At 53.7% G+C, this 15,423-nt stretch overlaps 1 protein-coding gene across 4 annotated transcripts in view; it reads left to right on the top strand.

The window, feature by feature from the left end:
- The window catches only part of CD6 (CD6 molecule), a 51,387-nt gene extending 38,942 nt beyond the window's left edge, over positions 1-12,445 (top strand). The window contains exons 3-13 of one of the 4 annotated variants that reach the window (XM_029061047.2): positions 192-602; positions 1,507-1,815; positions 3,195-3,497; positions 3,632-3,691; positions 5,377-5,517; positions 5,695-5,823; positions 6,550-6,660; positions 7,890-7,961; positions 8,962-9,156; positions 9,330-9,476; positions 11,396-12,445. In XM_029061047.2, coding sequence (XP_028916880.1) covers positions 192-602; positions 1,507-1,815; positions 3,195-3,497; positions 3,632-3,691; positions 5,377-5,517; positions 5,695-5,823; positions 6,550-6,660; positions 7,890-7,961; positions 8,962-9,156; positions 9,330-9,476; positions 11,396-11,481 — 1,964 coding nt within the window. In that variant the 3' untranslated portion in view covers positions 11,482-12,445. Of the gene's footprint in view, positions 1-191; positions 603-1,506; positions 1,816-3,194; positions 3,498-3,631; positions 3,692-5,376; positions 5,518-5,691; positions 5,824-6,549; positions 6,661-7,889; positions 7,962-8,961; positions 9,157-9,329; positions 9,477-11,395 lie in introns of all 4 variants that reach the window. The other 3 variants (XM_029061045.2, XM_029061048.2, XM_029061049.2) reach the window with 3 other exon arrangements.
- The last annotated feature ends 2,978 nt before the right edge of the window (positions 12,446-15,423 follow it).

The following is a 15,423-nucleotide window of genomic DNA, read 5'->3' as shown; positions in this document are numbered from 1 at the left end:
GCCCTCCATTTCCATCCCCGTGGCATAGTCTCCTGTGAGCGATTGGAGTTTCTGCCCCTTCCTCACCTTCTGGCCTCCAACCGTGCACTGCCGGTAAAGGCCGGGACTGCCGGGGGTGTGGGGAGGGAAGTTTGGAGGACTTCCCCAGCGGGGGCTACGGCGGCCGGTGACCCTCGTGCCCGGATGTGCAGGGAGGCAGCCCCTCCGGCTGGTGAACGGAATGAACTCGTGCAGCGGGACAGTGGAGATCCAGTACCTGTCATCCTGGCAAGCCGTCTGTGAGGAGCACTGGGACTCCAGGGCCGCGGAGGTTGCCTGCCTCCGGCTGGGCTGTGGACGGGCGAGGGCGGTGGGCCTCCCAGCGACCTCCACCCCCAAGGGGCCAGCAGGCATCCCAGTGACTTCGATGCCCAGTGGGCCGGCGGGCCTCCCAGTGACCCCGAACGCCAGGGTGACGACCCCGGCAGGGAACGGCAGCGCTGCCCTCGAGGGACCGAAGGACTCCTTCCTGTCCGTCCAGTGTACTCGGGATAGGTGGGAGTCCTGTCAAGTGCAACCCAAGGCCTGCCTCAGCCAGAAGGCAGCCTGGCTGGTCTGTCAAGGTAAGACGAGAGATCCCCCTCTTTCCCCATCTGTCAGGGTCCCTCCGGGCTGGCGGAGGAGCCCCCTTAGCCATCTGGCCTCCCATCCACTCACTGCCTGCCAGTTTTCCTCCTCTTCCCCTCTGTTGATCCTTCTCCTTTGCCTCCAGCCCCAAGAGGAACGGTCAAACGGCAGGGTAGGTCCCGGGAAGTCCAGACTCACCCTGCCAGCCGCCCTTCCCTGGGGTTTGCGGGGGCTCGTCATTGAGGCCGCTTCCCTCAGAGACCAACTACTCTTGAAGACTTTACTAAAGAACCACCCTGAGTCTGCCCCTTCCCTACTTAGCTTAGCAGAAGCAGCGTAGCGTAGTGGACAGAGCACGGGTCTGGGAGTCGGAAGGTCATGAGTTCTAATCCCGGCTCCTCCACTTGTCTGCTGGGTGTCCTTGGGCAAGTCACTTCACTTCTCTGGGCCTCAGTTACCTCATCTGTAAAACCGGGATTGAGACTGTGAGCCCCACATGGGACAGGGACTGTGACCCACCCGATTTGCTTGTATCCACCCCTGCGCTTAGTACAGTGACTGGCACATAGTAAGTGCTTAACAAATACTATCACAATTATTATTATTAGCTCAGGAAAATAACCCTTGCCTGAGTGACTTCCAGGCAGAGATGGAGGACCAACGGCAGGAGAGGAGGGGAGGCTAGGATGGAGGAGGAGAGGTGGAAGGGAAAAGGCAGGTGATCGAGCCTGAGAACTCATTGTGGAGATTTCACGAGGAGACAAGTTAGCGACGGCCTCCTAACCTTCCGCTCTTACTCCTGGGCCCTTTCCCATCTCTTCCTCCCCTTTCTTTCTCTCTCTTCCCCCCTCCTACACTTTGTCTCTCCCCATCCCTGTCTCCCCTCCTCTCGGTCTGCAGCGAGCAGCGCCCTGCGGCTGGCGGACGGGGGCAGCCGCTGCGAAGGTCGGGTGGAGCTGGAGGAACAGGGCAGCTGGGGGACGGTGTGTGACGACGCCTGGGACCTGGACGACGCCGGGGTCGTGTGCGGGCAGCTGGGCTGCGGCTGGGCCATCCAGGCCCTTCAGGGATCCCACTTCCCGAAGGGGAAGGGGCCCATCTACCTGGACGAGGTCAACTGCTCCGGGACCGAGACCTCCTTGGGGGACTGCCCCGCTCAGAAGGACCACGACTGCGGGCACAAGGAGGATGCCGGGGTGATCTGCTCAGGTCTGTCCATCTGCCTTTGGGGTACTTTGGTCTGCCCGTGGGGTCTCCAATCTGTCCACCTTTCTGGCTCCCTCCTTCCTACCTGGAAATCCCTACCCTTCCATATCCCACATGTCACCGCTCTCCCTACTCTCCCCATTTGCAAAACCATAATTAAATCACATCTCCTCTGGGAAATCCAATGTGACGAGCATAGCTCTGGAAGTTAGAGGACCTGGGTTCTAATTCTGACTTGATCACTTGCCTGCTCTGTGACCTTGAGCAAATCATTTAACTTCTTAGTGCCTCAGTTTCCTAAACTGTAAAATAAGGATTCAAATCCTGTTTTCTCTCCTACGAAGACAATGAGTCCCATGTGGGACAGAGACTGTGTCCAACCTGATTTACTTGGGTCAATCCCAGCAAGTAGAACAGTGCTTGATCCACAATAAGTACTTACCAAAATACCATAAAAAAGCATGGCCTAGCATAGGTTTGGGAGTCAGAAAGACCTGGATTTTAATCCCAGCTCAGCCACTTGTCTGCTGAGTGGCCTTGGGTAAGTCATTTGACTTTTCTGTGACTTAGTTACCTCATCTGTAAAATGGGGATTAAGACTGGGAGCCCCATGTGGGACATGGACTGTGTCTAACCTGTTTAGCCTACCTCTAGCCCAGGGCTTAGAACAGTGCTTGAAACAAAGTAAGCGCTTAACAAATACCATCATTATTATTATTATTATCATAATGATATAATATATTCTGTTATTATTATTAATAACAGTTAAGATCCTTGTTAGAGAAGAGTTCTGGCCCTGCCTTCAAGGAATTTACTGCAGAGTAACGGAGATAAGGCAAATGTGCAATTAACATGAAAAGATGCAGAAAGTTTCCATATATCAATCATATTTACTGACCACTTACTGTGTTCAGAGAATTGTACTAATCATTTGGGAGAGTGCACTATAACAGAGTTGGTAGACATATTCCCTGCCCTCAAGGAGTTTCCAGGGTTAAGTTTAAAGGGGAAGAGTGGATCACAGATTGCTCTGGTGGATTAGAGAACGAGTGAGGCAAATCGGGGATTGCTTCCCAGAGGAGATGATGGAGGGAGACCCTTTTTCTGGCCCCCGGGAGTACGTCCGGGGACTCATTCGTTCATTCAATCTTATTTATCGATCACGTACTGTGTGCAGAGCACTGAGCTAAGCGTTTGGGAGAGTACAATATAACAATAAACAGACACATCCCCTGCCCATGACGAGCTTACAGTCTAGAGGAGGGGTCGGTCTGGGCAGGGTTCAGGGGAAGATGGGGGGTATCGTGTGGAGGCGGGGGGTCTAGGGGTTGGATGCTGCAGGCAGGGGGGAGGTGACCCTCCCCTCTTTCCCGTCTATCCAGAGCACCAGGCCTGGCGCCTGACCAAGTGGTCAGACGCCTGTGCCGGGCAGGTGGAGGTCCATTTCCGGGGCACGTGGAGCACAGTGTGCGACGGCAGCTGGTATCAGACGGAGGGGGCCGTGCTGTGCCGCTCCCTGGGCTGCGGGGCCCTCACACAGGTGATGAAAGGGCTGCCCCACCACTTGACGTCGAGGATCAACTACCAGTGCTCCGGGGAGGAGGCCACGCTCTCCCAGTGCACCTGGCACTTCAACAGATCCCACATCTGCCACCAATCCCAGGCAGCCGGAGTCATCTGCGCGGGTAACCCCCACACCGCCCCCAGGCCTCCCCGGCCGTCTGTCTGTCCCAACCGCCCCCCAGAGCCCTCCGGCCCCCTCTCAGGGACACTAGGCGGGCTGCCACGCCCGTTCTCTCTCTCCGCTTCTTCACACCAGGTGCGGTGAACAGATCCACGGTCCCGGAAATCAACCTGAGCACCCAGCCCACCTTCACTGGTGAGTGCTTCAAGGGGTTGATCCCAGCCCTGTGGAAGCCCCCTCCCCAGAGAGGTCCTGGACCTTCACAACTTCCCGAGAAGTAGCTTGGCCTAGTGGATGGAGCAGGGGCCTGGAGTTTGGAAGGACCTGAGTTGTAATCCCAGTTCTGCGACTAGTCTTCTGTAAAGTTACTTCGCTTCTCTGGAGTCTTCTGTAAAGTTACTTCGCTTCTCTGGACCTCAGTTACCCCATCTGTAGAATGGGTTACCTCATCTGTATAATGGGGATTAAGAGTATGAGCCCCATGTGGGTTTCAGACTGTGTCCAACCTGATTAGCTTATGCCTACTACCCCAGTGATTAATACAGTGCCTGGCACATAGTAAGCACTTAATAAATACCATTGATTAAAAACCTAATTTTCTACCTCCTTTCCCTGCCTCAACTCCCTCTGGTCAAAAAACCTCTTAGATGATTTTAGTATAATGTCGAAGACAGAATAAAGCGAACTGGATTTGCATTACAGTAGGAGGGATTTAGATTAGGAGGAGGGATGAAACCCATTATTGTTTTGGGTTTTTTTAATGGATTGTTTCAGCACATAGTATTCACTGTATGTATGTGCTGTACTAGGCGCTAGGATGGAGACAAAATAAACAGATCTGTGGCATCTCCTTTGCTAGAGCTTTCTAAAGAAAGGGTAAAAATTTCCTCTCCAGGGTGGTTCATCTCCAGTTTTAACTAAGGCCAGGGACGGGGGAGCATTAAATGACATTTTGAAGGCTATGACTCTATGTTCTTCCTACCTCTCCTGGGAAACACAGCCCGGTGCACTGGAGGACCAAGAGATTCTGATTTGCATCCTCCTCCCTATCTGGAGAGTTAGAATTGCAAGCCTGAAAGTGACCTCTAAAGTCATCTGGTCCAGTCTCCTGCCTTGAGTCTGACTCACCTGAGGGTCAAACCCATTTCCTCTAAGTCCTCTTCTTTCTGTCACTTAATGCCTTCCTCTGGTTTTCTCTCCATTCACTAGTTCTGTCTGCCTGACACAGGGTCTTGCCCCAGATCACTTTCTTTCTCCCTCTTTCTCTCCCTTTTCTTCTCTCTCTCCCTTTCCTTCTCCCTCTCCTTTCTTCCTTTCCCTTATAATAATAATGTTGGTATTTGTTAAGCGCTTACTATGTGCCGAGCACTGTTCTAAGCGCTGGGGTAGACACAGGGGAATCAAGTTGTCCCACGTGGGGTTCACAATCTTAATCCCCATTTTACAGATGAGGTAACTGAGGCACCGAGAAGTTAAGTGACTTGCCCAAAGTCACACAGCTGACAAGTGGCGGAGCCGGGATTTGAACCCATCACCTCTGACTCCAAAGCCCATGCTCTTTCCACTGAGCCACGCTGCTTTCCCTTCTCCTCTTCCTCTCACTTTCCCTCTCCCTCTCCTTCCCTTTCCCTCTCCTTCTACTTCTCTCTTCCCTTCTCCCGTCGCCTATCTCTCTCCCTTTTCCTCTCCCTTCCCCTCTCCTTCTCCTTCTCTCTTTTTCTCTCCCTCTCCCTCTCCCAGAACTAAAAAATAGAGTCAGAGAAGTTTAAAGTTGAGCTGTTAGATTCAGCCTGGTTGGAATCTAGCACGGTGGATATTGGATGAAGAGAGGTTTTAGGTTAATGTTTATCTCCCTCCACCTTGGGGGTTTTGCTTAGCAGATCTCCCTGAGAACCAGACTTTGGCCAGCGTCTCCCTCCGGGAACAGATCCTCTTCGTCACCTGTATCTCCCTGGGAGTTCTCCTCTTTGGGCTACTCACCGTCTTGGCTTTAATCCTCATGAGGATCAAAGGAAAATACGGTAAGGACACAGACAAGGGCTCAGGCTGGGAGAAGAGGAGTTTCCATAAGTCAACTGTCCACAGCTGAGGGGCAGAAGGCCGGGCCCCAAGGAGGATCTCCCTGGGCTTTCTGAGGAAGGGCCCACAGGGCCTCTACTCTGGTAAGCATGACTTCTCCGGATGCTTTCTATCAGCAGTCCCACACCTGGAGAATCACAACCAGCAGGCCTCCTCTGCCACCACCCTCTCCCCCATCCCCACCACCACCACCTCGGCAGGAGCCAACAACTACCAAGAGGTTTCCATCGTCGTTCCCAAAGAAGAAGGTAGGACATCTCCAGTGCGCAGACAACTCCGCTTTGCTAGGCAAATCACCCCCCCCATCCCAAGGCCCCCGGATGGCGGTCTGGGAATGGATGACAACGTGGAAGGGCAGAGCTTGGGGCGGGGCCATAGGAGGTGTCCCGGCCACCTTGGGACACACCATTTTAGCAGTTGCTTAAATGCCCTCTGGGACCATCTGACGGTGGCCGTTCTGAACAAGGGAAGTGGCCGCTTGAAGGAAGGAAACCGAAGTTGACCGACGCCACGTTAGCGTCTCTCCATCCCTTCCGCTTGCTAAAATCTTCTCTCTTCATGGGGGTCTTGACATTCGTGTGCTGATGATGTGCTGATAAGAGCCCTGGCTGGCCTGGGCAGCCACTTGAAAGTTTCAAGTTGGTTATCAAGGGGAACAACCCCTCTGCTGAGGGTGGCATCAGAACCATTGCTAACAGCCCAACCAATCCCCTTCACCCAGAGAGGCTTAGCCAAGGGCTAAGGCCTAATGAGGCTACTCCTGATTAGGATGGGGCTAGCCAGTGCCCTCTCCTCTTTCTCTTGCCTCCCCCTCCGCACTCCCTTTCTGCCATTCTTCCCACCTTTTCTTCCCTCCTCCTCCGCCAGCGGTTCCCCACTTCTCCCTCCCGGTTCACCGCTCCCGTTCCCCGATTTCCTTGCCCTGCTACCCGCTTCCAACCTCTCCAGCCTCTCCTCCTCTATTCTCTTCCCAGCACCCAAGCTGCCCATCCAGGTGCCAGGCCCACCCTCTGAGGATTCTGACTCTGACTATGAGCAATACGACTTCAGCACCCAGCCCCCCGTGGCCCTCTCCACCTTCTACAGTGAGTGTCTCCCCGCCCTCCTCAGACTCCTCTCGGGGTCCTCAGGGCACCACAATTGAGGAACAAGATTTGACCTACGCCTACCGCTGCCTCCCTGAACGGGCCTGGGCCTTAGTCATCCCCTCTGTGAAATGGGGACAATATCTCCCGCCAGAACGCTTGTTGCCCGAGTGCTTGCGGAGGAGAAACAGCGTGGCTTAGTGGAAAGAGCAGGGGCTGGGAGTCAGAGATCATGGGTTCTAATCTCAGCTCCTCCATTTGTCTGCTGTGTGACCTTGGGCAAGCCACTTAACCTCTCTGTGTCTCAGTTATCTCATCTGTAAAATGGGGATGAAGATTGTGCCCCTTGTGGGACAGCCTGATTAGTGTATCTACCCCAGCGCTTAGAACAGTTCTTAGCAAATAATAAGCGCTAAACGAATACCATGATTATTATCCTTGGAAGAAAGAACGTGGGTGAAGTCACAAGCCGAGTTAGGTCCTGTCAGGGGATTGGGTTTCCCTTTACCCAACTCCCCAAAGCTTCTCGTCTTCCCAGAAGCTCTTGGCCCCAGCTGGGAAGTAGTGGAAGTAGTAGGCCTGGGAGTCAAAAAGTCATGGATTCTAATCCCGGCTCCACCACTTGTCTGCTGTGTGACCTTGGGCGAATCACTTCACTTCTCTGGCCCTCAGTTACCTCATCTGGAAAATGGGGATTGAGACTGTGAGCCCCTCATGGGAAAGGGACTGTGTCCAACCCGATTTGCTGGTACCCATCCAGCACTTAGTACAGTGCCTGGCTCACAGTAAGTGCTTAACAAATACTACAATTATTATTATTATTGTCATTTCAATTGGATCCTCTCTCCTGGAACCATTTCTGCTCTCAGAGCGCAGAGTGGAATGGCCACGCTTTAGGACCAAGACACAACTGTTCTGCTTCCCCACCTCCACCAGCACTCTGCACACCTGCCCCACTCTCTCAACCCCTGACTTGCACTCAGCTTTGCCATTTCCCACTCCTTCCCAGGTTGGGGGCGGGAAAGGTTCAACAGGGCCCGGGGAGGGAAGTGTGGAGAAAGTTCGACAACAGTTCTAGGCCTGCTCCCTGGGGACAGGGGCCGGTGAAACCGGAGGGGCTGGCCCATCATTCTTGGGAGCCGGCCCCCTCCCCATCTCACTCGTGACTGTGGGAGCTCCCTCGCTACCCTTCCCCACCGGACCCGTGCAGCGGCTGACTCTGTTTCCAGATTCCCAGAGGCACCGGGTGACTGAGGATGAAGTCCGGGAGAGCAAGTTCAGGATGCCACCCCTGGAAGAAGGTGAGAGGCAGGACTCCTCCCCGGACACCCCTTGGGAAGGATCTTAGGATGGGCCCCGATACCGCCCAAGGAATTGGGGGGTTGAAGCTCCTCACTGACAAGACGGCCGATAACGGAGCTGGAGAGAGAAGGGAAGGGGGCACTCTGACTTCTCTGTAGGAAGGAATGCAATCCCATTGCTTCTTTTTAGCCTCAGGGGCTCACATGGGAACCTGGTTCTTTCACTTTCCCACCCTGGAATTTGAAATCCCTCACTACCGGGAAATTCCTCCTGATATCTGCCCTAAATCCCTCCTCCTACCTTTCCCCATCCTGCCTCGGTAGAGATGAGAACCACTGTTCTCCCACGGCCCCCCACATCAGCCTTTGGATTGAAAAGACAGCTGTTCTGACGCCCTTCAGGCCCCAATTAATCAACGGCATTTACTGGGCTCTTACCATGTTCAGAGCACTGTCCTAAGTGGTTGGGAAAGTCCAATGTAATAATAGACAGCTATCGCATTCCCTGCCCCCCAGGGAGTTCATTCATTCATTCAATAGTATTTATTGAGTGTTTACCATGTGCAGAGCACTGTACTAAACGCTTGGAATGTAAAAATCGGTAACAGATAGAGCCAGTCCCTGCCCTTTGACGGGCTCACGGTCTAATCGGGGGAGACGGACGGACAAGAACAGTGGCAATAAATAGAATCGAGGGGAAGAACATCTCATTAAAACAATGGCAAATAAATAGAATCAAGGTTATGTACATCTCATTAACAAAATAAATAGGGTAATGAAGATATATACAGTTGAGCGGACGAGTGCAGTGCTGAGGGGATGGGACGGGAGAGGGAGAGGAGAAGAGGGAAAGGGGGGAGAAGAGGATATAGCTGCGCAGAGGTGAAGGCCGGGGTAGAGGGAACAGAGGGGAAAGGGGAGCCCAAGCTTGAAGGACCATCACCCTTGAGGTCACTGTGGGCCAGGACTGGTGATCAGAGCCTTGACCCTTGCCTTACAGATCCTCCCAAAGAGGCCCCCCTGCATCACCCTAGAAATGACAGCGAGTCCAGCACATCTTCAGGGGAAGAATACTGCAACAGCCCCTCCAGCAGGCTGCCCCAGAGGAGCGGCCCGGCCTTCCCTGCGGAGAAGGCTCCGTTCCTGGGCCGGCTCCCCATCGAGGAGCTGGCCGGGTCCCAGCAGCCTCTGGGTGGTAAGCTCGGGCCCGGGACCAGCCGGGCCCTGCCAGCCGGGCGAGGGCAGCTTTCCGTCGGCTGGATCGGGGTGACCGGTTGGAGCCAGGGCTAGGGCCCGCCGGTTTCTTTCTGGGTGCTCTCTGAGGAGGAATCTTTCTCTCTTTCTCTCTCTTTGTCACTCACTCTGGAGGTCTTCCAACGGTATCCAAGCCTGACAGCAGCTCCAGCACCTCATCCGGGGAGTGGTACCAGAACTTCGACCCTCCCCAGCCGCTGGAGCCGCCGCCGCCACCACCGCAGGCGCAAGAAGGGGAGGAGGAGTCCTGCCTATGCTCAGGTGGTTGGGGGTCGGAGGGACCTGCAGGAGGGGGAGAGGCAGACTTCGGGGAAGGGGGAAGGGGATCCCAAAGGGGGGTGATGGGGCCTTGGGGAGAGGAGAGGCAGACCCAAGGGAAGGGGGAGAGGGGTCTCAGGAAGGGGGTCTTTGGGGAGGAGAAGAAGAGGCCCTCAGAGAGGGGCAATGGAGCCTCAACCCCAGTATCTCCATGCCACCAAAGAAACAGTTGGGAGGGAATCAATCAGTGGTATTGAGCGCTTACTGTGTGCAGAGCACTCTACTAAGTGCTTTTGCGAGTACAATATAACAGAATTGGGACACACATTCCCTGCCCACAACGAGCTTACAGTCTAGCGGGAAGAGACCCGGCAGCAGATGAAAAGCTGAAAAAGGCAAGGGGGAGGAAAGGGAGAGGAAAAGGGGTTTAGCGGAGCAACATAGGAGCGGCAGGATGAGAGAAAGGGGGTGGATCAGAAGTGAAGGAAAGAGGAGGACCACAGTCAGTGGGAAGTGGAAGGAGGTAAAGAAGGGAAGGGTGGCTCCTAGATTCCTCCACCTCTGGCTGGCGAGGCAGGGGCTCCCAGAGGTTCCCGGGACTCCCCATCTGCTCATCCTTTTAGGGAAAAGACTTTTCATTCCAGGCTGGCTCAGCCTCAGCTCTCAACAAGGAGATGTCCAGCTCCTTCAGCACCCTGGGCTCTGGGAAGGCACAAGGAGGTACAGAGTTGTGAGCTGCAGAGCCCCCCAACCCACCAATTAATCAATGGCATTTCATTCATTCAGTAGTATTTATTGAGCACTTACTATGTGCAGAGCACTGGACTAAGCGCTTGGAATATACAATTGGGCAACAGATAGAGACAATCCCTGCCCAATGACGGGTTCACAGTCTAAACGGGGGAGATAGACAGCAGAGCAAAACAGAACAAAAAAAAAGACATTATCAAGAGAAATAGAATCAAGGGGATGCACACCTCATTAACAAAAGAAATAGGGTAATAATATATACAAATGAGCATAGTGCTGCAGGGAGGGGAAGGGGAAAAGGGAAGGAGCAGCGGGTGGGGCGGGGGGAGAGGGAGCAGAGGGAAAGGGGAGGCTCAGTCTGGGAAGGCCTCTTGGAGGAGGTGAGCTCTCAGTAGGGTTTTGAAGAGGGGAAGAGAGTTAGCTTGGCGGACGTGAGGAGCATTTATTGAGCTCTTTACGGGCAAGGAACATGATGACTTATTCTGTCGTATTGTACTCCAGGCTCTGCCACTTGTCAGCTGTGTGACTGTGGGCAAGTCACTTAACTTCTCTGTGCCTCAGTTACCTCATCTGTAAAATGGGGATTAACTGTGAGCCTCATGTGGGACGACCTGATTACCGTGTATCTCCCCCAGCGCTTAGAACAGTGCTCTGCACATAGTAAGCGCTTAACAAATACCAACATTATTATTACTCTCCCAAGAGCTTAGTACGATGCTCTGCACACAGTAAGGGCTCAATAAATACCACTGATTGATTGATGGAGCACTTACCGTACCCCATCCCCTTCTTGGTCGGGGGCACAGGAGCCCAGCGGGGCCAATTACACAACAAATAGCTCATTCATTCATTCAATAGTATTTATTGAGCGCTTACTATGTGCAGAGCACTGTACCGAGCGCTTGGAATGAACAAGTCGGCAACAGATAGAGACAGTCCCCGCCGTTTGACGGGCTTACGGTCTAATCGGGGGAGACAGGCAGACAAGAACAATGGCAATAAATAGAGTAAGAACATCTCAGGACAGAAGCTGAGGACGGCAGCATCCTGAGGTCCAGTCCAGAGAGTAGGCATGGTCCAGAGCCAGGCAGAGGGTTGCGGGGAAGGGATGGGACCACCCCGTTCCCCAGTCCCCTCGCCCTGACGCAGTCCGTTTGCTCCGGGTCACGCAGAGCCTTCGGGCCCAGTGGCGACAGGCAGCTCCTGGGACTGCTCCACTGATGACGACTATGACGATATCGCCACGGATGAGAACTAGGGCCAGAGGGACCAGAAGGCCCCTCGCCGGATCCTGTCCCGTCCACGCTCCTCCCACCTCCCCGCTGGGCAACCTGAAGGAACACGGCATTGGCGACGTCTGCACCGACCAGGCAGCATTTTGGGGAAGAAAGAGAAAAGGCACGCTCGCTCCCCGACCTTGGCTTGCCCCACCGCCCCCAGTCGGTCCCCAAGCCGGTCCCAGCCGGCTCCAGCCGACCCCCTTCCCAGAACCCACCAGCCCCAGGCCCTGGGTGGGCCTCACCCTCCGGCCAGTCCCCGAGCGGGTGGGCATTGAGAGAGGGCACTGGGCCCTCTACCTGTGCTGCCTGGAGATTCTTGGTTCCACACAGATACGCTCCCCCCGGATTCCCCCAGTCCCCTCTCCCCTCCCCATCCAGAAACTCTGCCTCCTGACCCTGGTTTTGTAGGCAGAGGAGGCTCAGGGCATGCCACCTCTCTGCCCTTCCCCCAACACCGCCAGGCTCCTTCCTGGCGCAGGAAGTTGACCCGGTCGGCCACTTCTCCAGGGAATGGATCTCAGGGGAAGAGCTTTCCTCCGGAAGCCCCCACCTCAAGGACTACTCTTCCGGGTGGTGGCCGGCCAGGAATTCCAAGGGACCGACCTCACAGTGGGAGGGTTTCCACTGGAAAACGCCAAAGGAGTCAGACAGCCTGGGTGAGAGCACTTCACTGGCTGGATGACCAACTGACCGGGGCCTGTCACCGCTGTTGAACTGAGGAAGCTGAGGATGCTGGCCCCCTGCGGAGGGTGACCTGGACTCACAACTCACCAGGAGCTAATGCACCGCCGCTCCAGGGAAGTGGGGGGGGTGACCAAGGAGGCGCCTCTTTGGGTCCAGGCTTCCAGAAACACCTCGCCAGCCTGAGCGATGAATCAATCAATCGATGGTATTTATTGAGCTCTGAGTGTGTGCAAAGCACTGTGCTGAGCGCTTGGGAGAGTACACAAAAAAGCAGCATGACCTAGTGGATAGAGCACGGTCCTGGGAGTCAGAAGGTCATGGGTTCGAATCCCAGCCCTGCCACTTGTCTGCTGTGTGACCTTGCGCAAGTCACTTAACTTCTCTGTGCCCCAGTTCGCTCATCTGAAAAATGGGGATTAAGACTGTGAGCCCTATGTGGGACAAAGGACAGTGTCCATCCAGATAATCTTGTATCTACCCCAGTGCTTAGAACAGCACCTGGCACACAGTAAGCGCTTAACCAACACCATCATTATTATTATTATTATTGTTATTATTACAATACAATCCTGACGGAGATGTCATGCTAGCCAGGTGGTATCCAGGGACACAGCTCATGAACTTCATGGGGAGTCCTGGAGAAAGATGAGGAGTCTTGTCCCTGGAAGACACAGTCTGAGGAGTGGAATCCATCTCTGCCCTCCAAGGCTATGGTCCGGAAACGGGGAGCAATTTCCCCCCTAATCAATCAACCGTATTTACTGAGCGCTTACTATTTGCGGAGCACTGTGCTAAGCACTTGGGAGAGTACAATATAACAATGTAACAGACACATTCCGTCCCCACAACCAGTTGCCCTGGAGTCCTGCCCTGCCTTGCCCCACCCTAGGGTAACTTCTAGGAGCCCATCCAAATGGCTCTGGTAACAGTGGCCAATGGCCAGTGACCAATCCCCAGAGTCCTTTGGCTAGTTGCTGAAATATCTTAACAGTAGCAGCACTCAAAGGTGTCCAGAGCGAGATGTTCAGAGTGGAGCATCTACGGATCACAAATGAGCTGTCTACCTCATCTCTTGTCCTCCACCAACCGGAAGCTTTTGTAGAGAGCCTATTCCTGCTTGAAGGAGAGCTCGGCCTAGGGAGACTTAAACCTAGCCAACAAGATGGCGGAGCTGAGGAGCAAAGACCCCGATCTTGGGAAGGAGGAAGGGTGCAAAGCAAGAGATATTCCAGAGTCTTCCTCATCCTAGGCAGACCGAGCCCCTCAAAGTCTGACACGTGGGATGTATTTTTTTTTGGTATTATCCCCAAGAAGCCTCTCTGCTCCCATGGAAGGGGTCAGTCCCAGAAATGGGGAAGCGGAAGGGGTGCTATGCCGAAGCCTGGGGAAGAGGACACCCAGATCCCCCACTTTCCTCCCCAGCTGCTAGGGGGCTGGCCTAGCCATGTTTCTTTGAGGGGCATGGGAAAGGATGCCTGCAGCTACCCGTGAATAAAGACTAGCTCGCAGCAGAGCCCTGGGCTTGTTCCTGAGGGTCAGGAAAGGAGTCTTGGGGAGAGCCTGTTTTGACTGAGAATCCTGAGAATAAACCGAATCCTGGGTAAAACTGTTTGAGCGGTGGGGTGAAGGGGTGTGTCTGTGAGAGGGGGGTGCTAATATCACGATATCATGGGACTTCGACATGCTAGCAGAACTCAGCCTGGGTGGTGGGCCCAAGTTGGGGGCGGGGAGAGAAAGGGTCTTGTGATCCTATAGTTTGGGGAACAATGTTAATATGAATGGCCCAGACAGGAGGGAATCAGTATTGCTAGGGAATTATTAAAAATAATAATCAATAATAACAATAATAATAATGATCATTGTTAAGTGTTTACTATGTACCAGGTGCTGTTCTAAGCGCTGGGGAAGATACAAGATAGTTGGGTTAGACACAGTCCCTGTCCCCCATTGGACTCACAGTCTTAGAGAGCTCATCCTTGTGCAGGGATGTCCCCTCATCCACCTGTCCCTCCATCAACACACACACACACACACACACACACACACACACTTGGGAGGTTTTGTTTATTGAGGGGCTAGAAGAGATTTTAATCTTAAATTGCAATAAAGGCAGTGATCAAGCATTTTAGTCTCCATAATTAGGGCACGCAAGCGAAAATGTTTATAACCTCATGAACATGGCCAGCTCAGTAGCTTTTGGCCTTAGCTGTTCAATTTTGTAACTAGGCCTCGCTCTCTACCCTCAGTTCACCGACGTCCCCCAGAAGAGGGTCACGGCGTCCCCTCTGCTGGTGCACTGACTCGCATCTTCTGTCTCCCTCCCCCTCACCTCTCGCAGAGGGCTTCTTTAATCTCTCCTCACCCCACCTTTACCTCCAGAGGAAAAGGTGACATTAAGTCACTGGTTCTTTGAAGAGAAATCCGGGTTCGGTGACCCACCCCACGCAGTGCTCTTTTCAGAAACTGAGAAAACAGGCTGGCTGAATGCCTGCTTTATTACGGCGGGTGGGGAAGCGATGCTTCTGCTTTCTGGTTTGGCTTTCTCTGACCAGACCGCCAATCTGTCTCCCTTTTGGCACTGGGAAGCACCATGGCATAGTGGATAGAGCATGGGCCCGGGAGTCAGAAGGTCAAGAGGGGAGGGCCCCCGTCTTCTCTGGAGGGGGATGGGGGTGAAACGGCTGCTTTTCCCAGCCGGAAGAATGTGTATGTTGACACTATGCTTAGTAACGAGCGCTTAGTACAGTGCTGTGCACAGAGTAGGGGCTCAATAAATATCATTGATTGATGTCGTGAGAATAGATGAGGGACCAAAATTCATTTCATTTCATTTAATAGTATTTATTGAGCGTTTACAATGTGCAGAGCACTGTACTAAGCGCTTGGAATGTACAGATAGAGACAATCCCTGCCCATTGACGGGCTTACAGTCTAATCGGGGGAGACAGACTGACAAAAACGATAGCAGTAAATAGAATCAAGGAGATGTACATCTCAATATCAAAATAAATAGGGTAAAAAAATAAATACAAATGAGCAGACAAGCACAGTGCTGAGGGGAGGGGAAGAGAGAAGGGGAGGAGCAGAGGGAAAGGGGGGGAAAAGGAGGCTTAGCTGATGGGAGGTGAAGGGGGTGGGCAGAGAGGCAGCAGATCCATACCCTTACCATCCAAATCCACTTATTTACCAATGGGGTCTCAACTGAATGTCCCTATCGATGGGACAAAATGGGCTAC

Source organism: Ornithorhynchus anatinus, chromosome 3 (genome assembly GCF_004115215.2).
Source record: "Ornithorhynchus anatinus isolate Pmale09 chromosome 3, mOrnAna1.pri.v4, whole genome shotgun sequence".
Taxonomy (NCBI): domain Eukaryota; kingdom Metazoa; phylum Chordata; class Mammalia; order Monotremata; family Ornithorhynchidae; genus Ornithorhynchus; species Ornithorhynchus anatinus.
Note: the sequence above shows the minus strand (reverse complement) of the source record. Positions and strands in the feature narration are given on the sequence as shown.